The sequence below is a fragment of the Fulmarus glacialis genome, unplaced genomic scaffold (genome assembly GCF_000690835.1).
Source record: "Fulmarus glacialis isolate BGI_N327 unplaced genomic scaffold, ASM69083v1 scaffold19909, whole genome shotgun sequence".
NCBI lineage: Eukaryota > Metazoa > Chordata > Aves > Procellariiformes > Procellariidae > Fulmarus > Fulmarus glacialis.
Genome location: NW_009231642.1, coordinates 17,693 through 32,878, shown reverse-complemented (window position 1 = coordinate 32,878; position 15,186 = coordinate 17,693). Strand labels below are relative to the sequence as shown.

Genomic DNA, 15,186 nt, shown 5'->3' with positions numbered 1-15,186 from the left:
GGCGGGGCCGAGCTTGGTGGGGAGCTTGTTTGGTGCTGGTTGTGCTCTCTTGCTGTAAAAACCCAGCCTTAAGGTGTTTGTCTCTATCTCCCACAGGTTTGGAAGAGGTCTGGTGCATGGTTCTACAAAGGGCTGCCCAAGTACATCACGCCTTTGAAGAGCAGCAGCAAATCCAGTGAGCTGCCCTCACAGCCTTGGCAAAGCGAGCCATCCGTGCCGGAGGCAGAGAGCATCGGGACCAGCCGATCCTTCACCTGGGCCCGGGGAAAAGGTTGGTTCTCTGCTCCTTGCCCAGGAAACAGGCAGGGAGAGAGGGAGAAAGACCTGTTGCCAGCAGGATTCAGCTAATAGGGGAGGCTCTCTGTTAGAGGTAGGGGATAACCAACAGGATGTGGTACGTTTCCCATGTGGGCAGTGGTGGTTTTTGTTGGCTGTGGTATGTCTCTCAGGTTTCACTGTTACTTAAGTGCACATTGGTGGCCCAGACTAGCCCCGGTCCTCCTGGACTCCTTGTCCTTAAGTCCACCCTTGCTTTCCTCCATTCCTTGCAGCTCCCACTGTTTTGCTGGGACTGCCAAGGGAGGGACAAGTGCCATGAAGCAGACACTTGAAGCAGACTGCAGCCCAAAGAGCTCCTACTGCTGAACTACGTAGGATGATGCCACTGATGGACATCATTGTGCAGCCAAGGCTGACAAAAGGCTGATCTTATTCCCTTCCTCCTTGGGGCTGCTTGGTCCTTACTTCTGCTGCTCCACAGAGCACCACTGGGCAGATACCTCAAGTCGCTTTGAGCTGGGTTAGAAATTACCCCCATCTGGGTTAGAAATTACCCCCAGCATCTCCCTGGGGTCTTCCTGGGGCCTGGAGCAAGTGGGCGGACATAGTCTTCCACAGTCAGTGGGCAGGAGCGAGCTGATGCTGGCTATGTCCTTTTGTGCCTGACCCCCCTGAGCAGGTGAGACCGGCAAAGGGTGAAGCTTCTTCCCCAGGCCTTGGGGAGGGGGCTGAGGTTTGCAGCATGGAGAGCTCAGGGCTGAGTTGTTCTTTAAATTGGGTCTCAGAGAAGCTGTTGATTAACTTAGTGCAGGGCTGGGGCCAGAGCACTGACAAGCCTGAAGATTTATTAGCTTCAGCACTCACATCCCTGTTCTCTGAGGTAGACTTTGATTGAAGTAGACCGTTGTATCACATGTGGCGTCTTGGATCGCTGCTGCGTCAGATCCCATTCACAGCACTGCCTTGTAGGGTTTTTTTTCCCACCTCTCTTCCATCTGCCCACCCTGTCGTTGCTCGTATGCCCACTCCAGTGCTGTGCCTAGAGCCAGCTGTGGGGAAACAGCAGCTCGGCATTGATGAGCTGAGCACTCAGGGTCATTAGCACAGCAGCGGATTGACGCTGCAGAATTAAAGCTGCTGCCAGTCTGCTTTGATTTCTCTTCATTTCTTTCTGGTGTGGATTAGCAGAACTGTCTGGCCTCTCTCCCCTTCTGTCTTTTGCTATTAGATCCCCTCAATTGGAGAAGACCTCTTCAGCGTACCAGCAGCATACACTCTTCCACATCAGGATAAATTGTATCAGTAGTGCAGGGGGAAATAACCTTTTAATAAAGAGGACTCAGGAGAGTTGGGTTTACAAACCTTCTCTTCAGGCCCCAGCTAGGAAAGCACTCCCAGCCCTACTGTAAGTTTTGTAATTAAGGACAAATTAGATCAACAATAGATGGTTTTGCTTCCCTCCAGGAGATGCTTGGAAGGAGTTGTCTTAGCAAATGAACTGATTGATGAGGTATTTTCTGTTCACACAATACAGAAAACATTATGAGTCAAAGATGTTGAGCCCAGACCTGGCCTGCTTTTTAGTTCAGCTTTCTAGTTGAGTTTTGTTTTAGGGGAAGGCTTCCCCCTAAATACTGGCAGAAGCAGCAAAGGAGCAGGTGGAGGACAGCAAAGTGGCCTTTGGTAAGCCTTGATGTGGGTGGTGAGCTGCCTTTCTCCCTGTGCTCTGATTTTTGGCTGGCTGCTGTTTTATGGGTTGGATAATATTAATTTATGGTTTTATTTTCTAGTGCTTTCTTTCCTTGTTGACCTTTTCTGTTAGGCTGCCTGTCCTCTGGACAGCTTTCAATGGGCACTGCAGGCTGTAATTCATCTCTGAAGCTGGGAGCTTGTACATCTTACCCCTCCATTTAACTCTTTTTCACCTGCCAGTGCTGGGACTTCTGCTGTTTGTCATCCAAAACCTCTGCAATGTGCAGGGCAGCTGCCTTCCCACATGGAGATGACTTAGCTGTGATATTGCCGTTGTGAATCTGCAACTGGGCCTGGACTGAGCTTTACGAGGCCGTAGCTGACAAGGCAGCCTGCCTTACCTCTGCCTGGCTGATAGCATTTGTCAGCTCACACCTCATACGCCTTCACCTGAATACATCCTTTTGGCGCTGAGTAAAGAAAGCCCTGTTTCTTGTTTGGCAGGATGTTCTCGAGAACGAGCTCTGGCATTTAACATGCCTGACGCTGACAGGCTGCTCTCGGTGGGCTTTCCGTTATCTTGGCCAGCCGTGTCTAACCCCATTGCTCACCTCCTGAGGTGCTGAAGGAGCCGTCTCTCAGGGATTCAAGGGATTCAAGTCAGGTGGGACCAGCACAGGCGTAGCCATGTCCCAGCACAGCCCCCGGAGAGCCTGGGAGAGAGGAGCCGTGGTTGTCCCTTCGACATCCTCCGTGCCAGGAGCTGCCTTTCGGCAGGGACAGGGAAAACCTCAGGTGTCCCTTTTGCGCCCCAAACGAGGGGATCAGCGCCAGGCCCTGGGTACCGGCCGCTCTGGCTGTGCGTGCCGCAGGAGGGTGGGAAGGCAGCGGGACTGAGGGACCGTAGGAACGTGCCTCTTGGAAGAAAAGCCAAACCCACCAGGAAGAAGTTTTATTTTTACACACCCATTATTTCTCTCGTGCTCGCTGACACTGGGATTTGCCGTTGCCTTTAGTTTTTCTGTAATAAACAAGCAGTTGCCATGGGAACCCTGCTATTAGTTAAGGCACAAATGTATTGTCATGGGGAGAATAGCAGTAATATTTCTTGTGCTGGGGAGCAGCTCTGCTCCATGTGGTGGAATGTGGGTGGGTTTCTGCAGCGGGTCAGGTGGGACGGGGCCGTCAGGGGGTGGGGAGCAATAAGCAACAGGGCTTTCCTTCCTCTGCACTCTGAGTTCTGCAGAAAAAAAAGTGAAGCAACTGGGTGGAAAAAAGAAGTGTGATCCCTGAGGTATTGCACTGTTTGGCATGAGGGCTGCCTGCTGCTCTGCTCGGTCTCCGGTGGTTTCTCCCGTTGCAACGTGCTCCAGTCCCGTTGCCAAGCAATGCGACGTGCTGGGCTCCGCGCTGTTGGAGGCACAAGAGCAGCGGCTGGGCAGGGGGATGCAGCAGGTTTGTCCTGCGTCTATGTGCTGGACACCAAATCCCCCGAGTGATGGAGCAGAGAGGAGTGTGCTGGGGCGGGTCAAGCGCTTTGCAGGCCACCGAGGAGTCATCCAACTTCTCTACAAGTTTGGGCAGCACTGAAGTTGCACATGTGCTGCTTCTGAAGGGGAGAGCAGATGGGTCCAGTCCCCTCCTCCTACTGGGAGATATCCCTGCAACTGGGGGCAGCATGATCTAGCATAGGAGCTGCACTCGATGAGATGCTTGGGTTGTAATAAAACTCTTCATCTCCAACCCTCCCACCCGCAGTGACCAGGAGCTGTCAGCCTCCCCGCTCCCCAGAGGTCATGTTTGCAAAGGCTGATGATACAGGTGCTGCAGGGGAGCTGTGTGCTCAAGGGCTCGTGTTCAGCCCACTCATCCAGCGCATCTTGGCTGCGCTGGGTGTGTGCAGCTGTTCGCAGCTGTTGCTGCAGGGTGCCCCTGCGTGCCCATGTGTTTTTTCTGTATTTTTGGCAGCTGCAAGAAGTGACAAGCTTTGTGCGTGCAGGGACTGAGCTCTGCCCTGCAATGGGCAGCAGGAGGGAGCGTGGCTGGCTCTTCCCATCGCAGGCATGCCTGTGCCAAATGCATGCATTTAATATTAGAGCTCAACATGGGCCAAGTGCTCCTTTCCCCTTGGCCTTGGCGCAGCCTCCCCACATCCTCTGCTGCTGGGGTTAAGTGCAGCCCGGCAGCCCTCCACTGTTCCCTGCGGCTCTCTGTGCTGCGAGGCTCTGGTACCTCTGGCTCAGAGGTTGAACCACGTGTCAGAGGGATCTTGGGCTCCAGCAGCAGCCGTGGGGGTTCACGCTCTCGATGAGTGACCCATTCCCTGTGGGCATACTGCTTTTCTTGCAAGTTTTATCTCGGCATATTTTTTTTATGAGCTTTTTTTCAGTCAGCTGGAGATGGAGAGGGATGAATCTGTTACGTTCTCTGAAAGTACAGCCGTCCAATGACTCTTACTGATATATCAGCAACTGCTGGAACACCAGATTTACAACTTGTGGGCTCTGGAAAGTGCCAGCAGAAGGTCTGGGAGCTTTGGGAGAAAAATTACCTTAAAGGGAAACATTGGTGCAGTGGGTAAAATACACTTTTATTGGCAGCAGAGGAAATGAGAGCAGACAGGGCTGCTCCTGCGGTGTGAGTGCCTTCATGTCATTAATATTTTCCTCCTCTAGTGCCGGTCCTCTCTGAACTGCTGAGTGGCAGAAGGGAAGGCAGCTAAAGTCACCTCCACGGATTCACTGGGGCCTTCTCCAAATAAATCCTGAATTCCAGCGTTTTTAAAGGATTCGTGGAGAAAGGAGCTGTTCTAAAGCGATGGATTTTATGAATCCAGGAGGCCAAAAAAGGATGATGACCAAGTGGGACAGGAGTGCATTTGCTGAGGGAATTGGGCAATGGGATGGGATGGTCAGAATGATTCTCACAGCTGAGATTTGGATTTTGTAGCGAAGAGCCTGGTATGTATGGGTTGTTATTAACAGTATTTATATATAGTCCCCCACCTCTCCCAGGGAGCTTTGGGGAAGTAGTGAAGCTGTCTTTAAGACAGCAAAGCCCAAAGCCAAACCTTTGCTTTGAGAACTCTTAGCCAGAAGTGCAGCCTCCCTGCTTGTAATGGGGCTTCGCTCTCTGCCCGGCTCAGCTCCACAGCCCCTTTCCCCGCAGGTGAGAGGTCCCGTTTCTGATGGCGCTGGGAGGGGAACGCTGCGGGTGCAGGAGGAGCCGATGCCCGGGGGAAAAGCTGCGCGGGCAGCGAGGAGGGTGCCTGGCAGCCTGCCTTCTGTGCAGCGCTTGCCAGCAGCACGGCATGCATAGGGAGCTGCCTGCCAGGGCAACTTCAATAACACTTTGCAATAACACTGGCAGCCAGCTTTAATATCCTCAGAGATATTAACTCCAGAAAAGTGCTTTTTTAGGTATTAATTTTTTTTTTTTAATAAAATATTTTGTGTAGTACAGATTGCTGTCTGAATACAGGAGCATCTGGAGAGGTCCTTGGCAGAAATGTTTGACAGCTTGTGCTCACCTGTGCGAGGGGAGAGATACCCGTCCTCCTGCCCTGGGCAGTGTTAAAGGGTTTGTAGCTCTGCGAACCACGTGTAGTGAATTCTAGTGCTGATGTAGAGAGATGAACTGACGATTCTCTTTGCTACCCCACAGTTGTCACCTTGTACCACCGCACCCACGTCCCTCCTGTGCCCGGCAGCACTGTGAGGCTGGGCACTATGAGTAACACGGCACGAGGGCAATGGGGTTTGTTCAGCAGCAGAACAGGGAACTCATTTCTCATATAAATGTGAGCTTATAAGTACATATGAATGAATATAAAGAAATAGTTGGGGCTTCTTTTTTCTACAGTAGAGGCTGTAGGTTGCAGTGTTGCCTATTCTATGTCCCATACGAGCCAATATTTTACTTCCCACCAGGAATTGTGACCCACTGTTTGAAATGGCTTCTGAGCTGCCAGGAGAGCTGTATCTGCCTTAGATGGAGAAATGCTGTAGGTGCAATCCCTCAAACAAAAGACAGTTGTTTTCCCGTTACCTTCCTCCTCAGCCCCATCATTTCTGTTCTGAGATCAGATCATTATAAAAACTCAGGAGATGGAAAAACACCTTTCTCATTTTACCCAGAGCAGCTGGCAGTCTTTTACACTGGTATAAGCAGGAGAGGTGCTTGCATGGAAAAGTGGAAACAACCTGCCAATTTGGGAAGTTGTGTCTGGCAAAATGAGGTTCCTTCAGCTCTTGTGGAAACTATGGAGGGTGGAAAGCAGCAGGATTAGGGCCAGGATTTGGGGAGGGAGGGAAAGAAGAAAAAAAGCAGCCTTGAAATGGGGGAACAGTCTCCTTGAGGAAAAGGAGCGATCCTTGCCTTTTAAGCCTTGGGGACATAGGAGTAATATAGTTCTGGGCAGTATACTGGTAGACATGAGTGTCTGCTGAATGGATGATGAGCTAGTAAGGTTGGTTTTTCATGTAATCGCTGCAGGGTTTTTTGATGTGCTCAGTATTTATCTGGTGTTTTCCTCATAGATCCTGGAGCCTCTGCAGAGACCCTGCTGCACTTGAAATGCGGCTTGGAGGAAGCCAGCCCCTCTTCCCACATTACTCAAATGTGGATGCTCTTGTGGTGGAGCCGGGACCCCTCCACCTGCAGCTGAGCAGGAACCAGCTTCGTACCCAGCCCAGCCCTTAGCGTGTCGCTCCCGCGTGGGGGGCGGGAAATGGCAGGAGGAGGGGGCTCGCTTGCATGCCGGCATGGGGGTCAGTGGGAGCAGAGCCCGGCTCCCAGGCCAGCCACACCATGGGCTTCTGGGCTTTGCAGCAGGGAGCTTTGGGCAGCAAAGCGTGGCGCAGGAGCGGTGTGGTCCCCATGGTCCCAGTCAGGTTTAGGAGAGAAGCACTGGTGGTGTGTGCATCTGCTTCAGGTGCTGGCACTGCTGGAGTGTGTGCAGCAGAGTTATAAATCATCTGTAAAAAGTAAAAGCACATCATGTTTGAGAGGAAGAGTGAACAGCTGTGGGGGAACTGCAGGTACGGCTCCTTTTGGAGAGGGAGAATGTGATCAGCAAGTCAGCATTTGTTCATATTTTATTTGGATCCATCTGGCACCCTCTTTGGTAAGTGTTATGAACATTGTGAATAACTGTCTCTCTCCTCTCCTCCTCCCGATCTTTTCTGCAGTGGTTTCTAGCGACAGTGAGAGCGACTCGGAGTTCAGTTCCTCCAGCCTGGATGACAAGCCTTTACCTGTGGGGTCAAAAGGCTCACAAGACAGAAAGCACCGAGCAGGACTGGGTGAGGAGTTGCAGTTCCTTGTGGCTGGAGGGTGGGAAGTGTGAAGTGCTTGAATGTTTGGCTCGTGGTACTGTGGGTTTTGGCTCAGCCACTTGCCTGCCCTACATGGGTGCAGCCCAGTGGCTTTAGCTGTGCCAGGTGAGGATCTGGTCCTTTCTCACTGGAATAGTATCAATGGGTCAAACTGGTGGTGAGTCGCTCCATTGCCTACAGCCTTTCAGGGTCTGCCCTTGGCAGTTGGGAGCTGCTCCCAGCTGCCTGGCAGCACGTCTCTGGCCAGCTCCTCACTCCTGGCTTTATAGCACTGGAATCGCGGCTGCTCTTTTAGGAGTAGAGCGTGGGAACTAGGCTTTGACCCTGCTCCTGAGGGTGCCTGGCTGGGAGCAGGGAGGCTGCGGCACTCTCAGGACCTGGCCAGCACCTGCACCCACTTTCCCTCCCACAGCACCATCTCTCTGTTTCGTCCCTGCAGCGCCCATCGGGGAACCCAGCCAGGCCATGGGCAGGGCACTGGGGAGCACTCACTCCCCTGCCCTCTCGGGGAGCCGCAGCAGCCTGGGCAGCGAGCAGGGGGCTGCCCTCAGCGCCACGGAGAGCTGCCAGAGCGACCAGCCGGCGGATGGGCGCGACAGTGATGTTGGCAGCAGAGTCCCCGGTAAGCTGAACCTCCTCTCCGGGCGGATCCATGCTTTTGGGGCTGACTTCCCTCGAACCACAGCTTTCGCAGTGGCACACCTGGCAAAGCTGCGGCCCGGGATCACCTTTCCCTGCTGCTTTTCTCATGGCGGATGCTGTCACAGCATTACAGCTCACTCCTTCCCTCTTCCCCATGTGCAGCATCTATTCTGCAACATGAGTAATCGTCTGGGGTGGGAGCTGCCTACACCCACCTCTGAGAGCAGCCATAGCCTGGGTCTGTCCCCCTGCAAAGGCCTGGAGCTCTTGTCTGCCCTGCAAAGGCAGCAGAACAGATTGAGCTTTTACTGAAGCAAAGCAGAAGTCCAGCAGCTTTATGAAACTGAATAAAAATTTTCCTAATGTTAGATGGCTCTTAAAGCCAAGCAGGGCTCTTCCCAGACCTGTGCAGTGCAAAAAAAAGACACTTTTTCCCCCTCAACAACCTTGGAACAATTAAGTGACTGTGAGAGCAGAGGCTGCTATCACATCTGATCTAGAGCAGCTGAAAGAGATGCAAATGTGTTCTCTCTGCAGTTCCCGCTAATCTATTCAATAACTGCTTAAGTTATCATTTAGCGCCGCTCCCTCCAGAGTGTTCCTGCCGCCCTGTGAACTGCCACTCCTTTTGTTCCTGAGCCTGTTTTGTGCTGTGCATGTTGAGGCGTAAATTGGATTAGAGAGAGCAGGTTTTTCCTTTAGTGCAACATGGAGTCATAGTCCCCCTCCCCACGCTTCCCGCTAGAAATAGCCAGCATAAAATTGTTTCTCTGTTCTTCCCTCCCATCCCAAGTTTCAGCTATTTGCAGTTTTCTTTAATTTTAGTTTTCGTAAAGCAAATCAGTTGAGTGATACTTCTGCTCTGTCCATCCTCTCTCTGGATTACAGTGCTGCCCCAGACTGGGCGATTTATTTTAAATGGCCGATTCCCGTTGTGTGTTGGCTCTGATGCCTACCGGAGCGGAGCAGAGCAGCAGGTTGTTCTGCGGGATTGAAGCGGGTGGTGGTGGATAGTGGGTGTGACTCCTTGGGTGCTTTTTCTGCTGGTGCTACATGGCCATGCTGAAGTCTGGATGGATGCACACCCAGACAGTGTGTTTGTATAGTGCTTAGCACTTTGGAGCTTTCCTGCCATCTGTTTGAACTAGCTGCTGCCTGGCCATGACAGTGCAAACAATATCTCAGAGGCAGAAAATGCCTTTTTCCTGCTAAAAAACTCGTATGCAAAGCTTGGTACAAGGAGTCAACGCTTTCCAGTGAGATCTCTCCTTGCTAGGCAGGGGAGAGCTAAAAATGACAGGCAGCATGGATATATATTTTAAAAAACCGAAAACTATAGTAATCTCATGAGCCCAGTTAAAACAGTCCCTGAGATGTAGAGAGGATCCTGCTAAGGAAAAGGTTAAGCCAGGTTGGCTGACTAGAGAATATCTGTAAAGATTTTTATTATGTCTGGGGTCATTTATTTCCCAGTCTTCTTGCAGAAGGGGCTGCTTTGTTCAGACATGGTGCTTGCAGCAGCGAGTGCCTTGGTAGGAGGGTTCCACAGCCCCCAGAGCAGCGGGAGGGAGACAGGGAGACAGCAGCCAGTATTTCTGCTCACGTGTGTTGGGGGGGGAACGAAGCCGGTGGTGGTTGCAGTCGGCAGGCACAGGCTTGGGAACGGATGGAGGGTGGCAGTGGGCAGGGTTCTCTGTGTCATGTCATGTCATGTCCGGCCAGGGAGCTGCTAAGGGCTTGCAGGGAGTTAGGTGGCACTACAGGTATGGCTCTGCGGCCACAGAAGGCGGCAGGACAGGCTATGGTGGCTGGCCTGTCTTTGAGCCTGTCCTGTACCGGCATTAGACCTCACACTCCTTTCTGCAACATGGATGCCGGCGAGGGCTGGTGTGGCAGCGTTTGAGACTCTCCCAAAGGCCTCTGCAAGGAGGCGAAGCTGGAACCTGAGCGTGTTGTGGGAGGCACATGATGTGCCCCTGTTGTGTTTGCCATGGCTGTATGCTCTGCCGCACAGTGTGGGTCATCTTCAGCGCTTCAAGGTGGGGAGGAGAGGGACTTTGTTTTTCCTCCGATGTGTTTGGGATGTGGCCTTGCCTCTGTGCAGTGAGTGAGCAGCAGGGGGGAGCATGGTCGGCATTCGTTTACCCTGAGAACACTTAACGTGCCCAGCGGGAGGGACGCTGCCATGATGTGATCTGTGCAGTGAACTATTGGCAATCACGATCCATTACGTGTGAATTTAGTAATCAGCATTACGCAGTGATACGACTCGCGTGGGCTCGTATTGTGTGCAGCTCTGTAGCCAGTGGTTTGAGCAGATCAGACATCCAGGAGGCTGAAATACTGAATGCCCCCATGCTTTGCCAGCAGCCTGGCAAGAGCAGAAAATGAAGAGCAAAACCAGCAAAAACTGTAGTCCCCTAGGAAGTCTCCTGCTCTGCAGAGGGGTTCACGTGCTGTGGGATGCTGGAGGTCTGGGCTGTGCAAATGGTGGGAGCCTCAGGACAAGAGGCAGTGCCTCTCCCCCTCTTTATTTAGACGAGAGCTTCATCTGTCTGTGAGGGGCTTTTCATGATGGGTCCTTCTGGATGCCACTGTTTGCCAAAAAGCAGAGGCTGCTTCTGCTGTTCATCTCTTCAGAGAGTGGTGGAGGTGACGGGTGCTGTATGTCAAGACTGGCAAAACTCTTCACTGCATCTCCCTGCCTGTGGGAGAGTCCCTGTGCTCTGCTTCAAAAGCAGAGCAAGGGGCAAAGATCCTTTCTCATTTAAATTGCTGGTCCTCAGTTGCAGACTGAGGACATTAAAAAGTGATTTTGCTATAGCTTTTCTGAAAAGCTCTGCAACTTTGTAACACTGTGTTGGGAGCAATTTTTGCTTCATATTAGCACCTCAGGTGGTGTTCTACCGGTGACTTTCTTTTCACTTCTTTTTCTCACCTCTGTTCTAATTCCGCACTCAAGTGCGACTTTGCAGAACACTTTAGCATCCTTAAATCCCAGGCCACAGCCGGAACAGGGGACTAGGGAGTGGTACTGCAAATGCTGCTGCTCTCATAGTCCTTAGCTCTTTAAGCCTGAAGGCCAAGACGACAGCATGGTCGTGCGGCCAAGGGAAAACAAGGAGCTATTAAGGAGAGTTTGTAGGTTTCCAGTGTGTTGCTCCGGCTCCAGCTGGGGTTTGGTGAGGCAGATAATGAAGCCTGGGGTTTGTCATAAAATGACTCATTGTCAGAGCTGCATTGGGATGTAGGCAACCTTAGCCCATGAGCCAAAGTTGCAGAAGAGAGTGGCGAGTTGAGAGGCTGCCAATTTTTTTTTTTTTTTTTTTTTAGCACCTGCTTTTAAACCCTTTCAAAAGCATCATTTCTGAGGGTCTGGTGTTTCTTCTTCTTCTGAAGCTTCAGTTCCTGGAGGTTCCTGCTCTGGCATGATAGCTGTTAAGAAAAGGTCATGCGCTGGTTTTCCTGGAGAATGTTTTATCCTAAAGAGAATGAAATTTGCACACAGGGAAGAAGCACAATCTTTCTTTTTCCCCTTACTTGCCCCTAGCTAGGGAGGTCACTCACCTTGTTCTGGCTGTACAGCTGATATGTTAAGAGGTGCCTCAGTTAAAAAAGAGCAAAATCCTCCCCGTTGTTAATTATGACATTTTTATTAAAGAAAGGGAATATTAAACAATTAAACAAAGAAATCATCAATATCTTACAGTGGTTTTCATTACTCCATGGAGAGCTTTTAATGGAGATAACATCTTTGAGCTTGGACCTGGCTGCTGCAGGGGGTAAATTAAGAGCAAAAGGCATCTTTCTTCAGATCAGTAACAAGTTCTGCTTTGGTGGGTCCCAGTTAATGGGGTCCTCAGTGTCTTCTGAGGAATGGGTCAATCCTGTTTGGTATTCTGTGGGTCACCTGAACAGCTTGCTGGTAGGGAACAGTGAGTGAGCTTGGTATGGGCTGTGGGGCTGGAGAAGGCTCTAATTTGTGCTTAGAAGAGGAGGTTTGAGAAAGAGCCACAAGATAAGCTAATGAATGAGTAGCATACGTCTGAGTGCAAATCACAGTCTCCCCATCTCTGCTTGTTTGCCAGTGTGTTGTCTAAATCATTAATACTTAAAGAGCAGTACAGCAGCTGGCAGTTAAATAGAGCCACGTTAAACAGTGGTGTTGCTGAGTCTGGGAGCTTAGACGATGATGGCAGCGCCTAGCGGGGTATGAGAAACATGGCTTGGAATCACAGGGTGAGACTGGCTGGAAGCATCTCCAGAGGTCAGCAGGTCCAGCCTGGTCCCTTCTCTCAGGGTGCTGAATCTGTAGCCTTTGGCTGCTTGCTTTGTAGCTATCATGCTGGGAGAGGCTGAGCAGAGCTGAGAAGAGGGCCTGGAACTGAGAGAGATGGGCAGGAAATGCTGCTTCCAGCTCTCTTAATTTGGGGAGATTTATGCCCTGTCTTTCAGGAATTGACTGGATTTAGAAATGAGGTGATGTCACTCTCACCGTGGCTCAGTGCCTCCCTAGCTGGGGTAGGCATCAACTTTTGCTCATAAATATGCAAGCTGTTAATACATGAGGCAGGCAGAGCCATTCTGCATTATTTTCGTGGCGGGAAAGTCTCAGGGCATCTTTGAAGTTAAAGCATTAATGTCTTTTTTTTTCTTCCCTTCTGTTTCTCAGACATCTGTTTTGCTCCCTCAGGGATGATGAGGAGGTAACATTTTGCTTCAGTGGATCTAACTACTCCATTCCATGTAGGAAAAAAATTGTCCTAACAGTAATTAGGCTCTGAATGGGATAGTAATTTCTTTAATGACTTTCTTCATGGCAGTCTTTGGGGACGTGACTTTTGTTTTCCTGTGCTTGGTAAGAAAATTGCTTAAACATTTTCAGACCGCTCTTTCCCTCGTCCATGTGAGCTACAGCCAAACAGCATAGTCTTCCAGGACTGGCTTTGCAGCAAGGTGAAATAGGTGGGCAACCGCGCAAGGGTGCCGTGCGTGCAACCCCTGCTCTTCCTCCCTCTGCCTTCAGCCCCTGCCTGCACTGAGGGCACAGGATAGGAAGGAAGAGGCGGTCAGATGTGGAGGAGAGATCCTCATCACACCCAGCCTCTCCCCTCCAAGCCTCTGCCTTCTGCACTGGCTGCCTCATCAATCTTCGGGCACTGCTGTTTGCCGCCCTTTGCTAAAAGCTTGCTGCCACTGCCACGGGATTGAGTTTTCCTGCTGCCAAGGAGGATGAGTTGTCCCTTTTCCACAAAGTGAAAAAAATTGAATTGTGCCTTCATGGCTGAGAAGCTTTGAGCTGTCCCTGCATCCTCGTATTGGTACTGCAGAGCACCGAATGGTCCTGCTGTATTTATAAATAAAACATGTCTTCGGGTAGTGACGGCATTAGGAAATGATTCAAGGTTTGCATTCTAGATACAATGCATTTGTAAATATGAACCTCAGAAGAAGCATATGCCCCCTTCCATGTTTTAAGGAATTAAAATATTTTCGTCCTCAAGTGGTAGAACCAAAACATTTTTAGCTCTTTTGAGTCTGCCTTGAAGTTAAGTGAATAAAGGCTCAAGTACCTAAAAATAAATTACTTTCACTATTTCTGTAATTCTTTATGGAGTTTTAAATTGAAGACTTTTTCCCTGAAAATAGAGGAATGACAAAGATTCATTCTCTTGCCTGTTTCACTCAATATATCTGGAAACAAGTCTGCTGCTGAAGATGAAACTCCTATTTTTGTGCCTTCTTTCACATTGCAGAAGTCTGTGCTTTGGTCTTTGATCAAACAGCCTGTCTGGCCTCCTGCCCCCACGTTCTTAGACTTATTCTCTGCCCTTTGCAATACGTTTACTCCTTGCGCTTCCAACTTTCTATTCAGCATTTTGCACAAAGCACTGAGGGCAATAGTTGATTTAATCTTTCAAAACAAAGCATAAAGGAAAGAGCATGGGAAGTCAGTAATAGAAGTTAAAAGTCTGGATTTTGGAGTTTTTGTAAACACATTGAGAGGTTTTATGGCTTGGGAAGTTGTCTTTCAACTGGGACGTCGGCCAGTAGCTGGTGTGAGGAATTTGCAGCACTCCCCATGCTTTGAACGGCAGTGACTGGAAACATCCCATGTCCTTTCTCTAGCAATCAACATAATTTGTGCCCCCTTCGGTTCAAAGAAAGGGGGGAGAAGTTAGTACTGACCCACCGCTGCCTTAGAGCTCTCCGCATTGCCAGCCCTGCGTTTCACCCCGTGCACTGGAAGCAGCGTGTCCCAGCAGACCCTGAGTTTCGCCAGGGTCTGCTGAAGTGATTAGCTCAGGTTCGTTTAGTCGACGTGAGGCAGAGTGCCTTCTGCAGCAGAGCATTGCTGTCCTGCGCCCATCCCTGGCCACAGGCAAGGGCTACATTCTGCTGCGGCTCCTGTCCCCGGCCCAGGCACATGGAGGGCAGGGAGGTGGAGGACCTGCTCTGTGGCACGTGGATGCTGTCGCTGTTTGGAAACCTCTGAGAGCTGAAGCTTGGCTTTCTGTCTGACTTGGGCCTTTGAGGGATGCAGGTACCAAAGGACCAGTTCTATCCCTATTTCTTTCCCCTGTCTTTTCTTTCTTTAATAAAGTTTAATGGGCCCTGACTGCTGACAGAGTGTGGAGTAATGATGCACAGACGTTCTCTTCATTATTATTTTTAGGAGGCTCTTAAAATGGCACTGAGCATGTAAAAGCAACGTAAAATAACTTTGTCAAGTCTCTCCGCTTCTTCCCAAACAAAACTTTTGTCTTTTATTTCTTTCCCCTGTCTTTTCTTTCTTTAATAAAGTTTAATGGGCCCTGACTGCTGACAGAGTGTGGAGTAATGATGCACAGACGTTCTCTTCATTATTATTTTTAGGAGGCTCTTAAAATGGCACTGAGCATGTAAAAGCAACGTAAAATAACTTTGTCAAGTCTCTCCGCTTCTTCCCAAACAAAACTTTTGTCTTTGTATATTTTGAAGGCAAACGGTGCGTCCACACCAGAACGCGATGCTGATGAAGGTGAAGATGGAGCTGCTTTGCCTGGATCCAAAGTTCACCCCTTGCCTACTCCTGTAGATCTCACTCCTGACAACAACTGCTGCCGGTGGTGACTTTATGATGCCGGCCCTTGCACAGGCATTAGCAACACAATGGCATCTGGGAAAACGCCTGCCTGTCCTCCCTGCCTCACTGGTTTGGTTTGGTCTGGTTTCCCCTTCTGCTGACTGACACGCA

At 50.5% G+C, this 15,186-nt stretch overlaps 1 protein-coding gene across 1 annotated transcript in view; it reads left to right on the top strand.

The window, feature by feature from the left end:
- The window catches only part of RPH3AL (rabphilin 3A-like (without C2 domains)), a 31,218-nt gene extending 16,253 nt beyond the window's left edge, over positions 1-14,965 (top strand). Inside the window, exons 5-8 of the mRNA XM_009584655.1 lie at positions 97-271; positions 7,161-7,274; positions 7,747-7,929; positions 14,931-14,965. Of these exons, the coding sequence (XP_009582950.1) occupies positions 97-271; positions 7,161-7,274; positions 7,747-7,929; positions 14,931-14,965 (507 nt within the window). The remainder of the gene's footprint in view (positions 1-96; positions 272-7,160; positions 7,275-7,746; positions 7,930-14,930) is intronic.
- Positions 14,966-15,186: the final 221 nt, after the last annotated feature.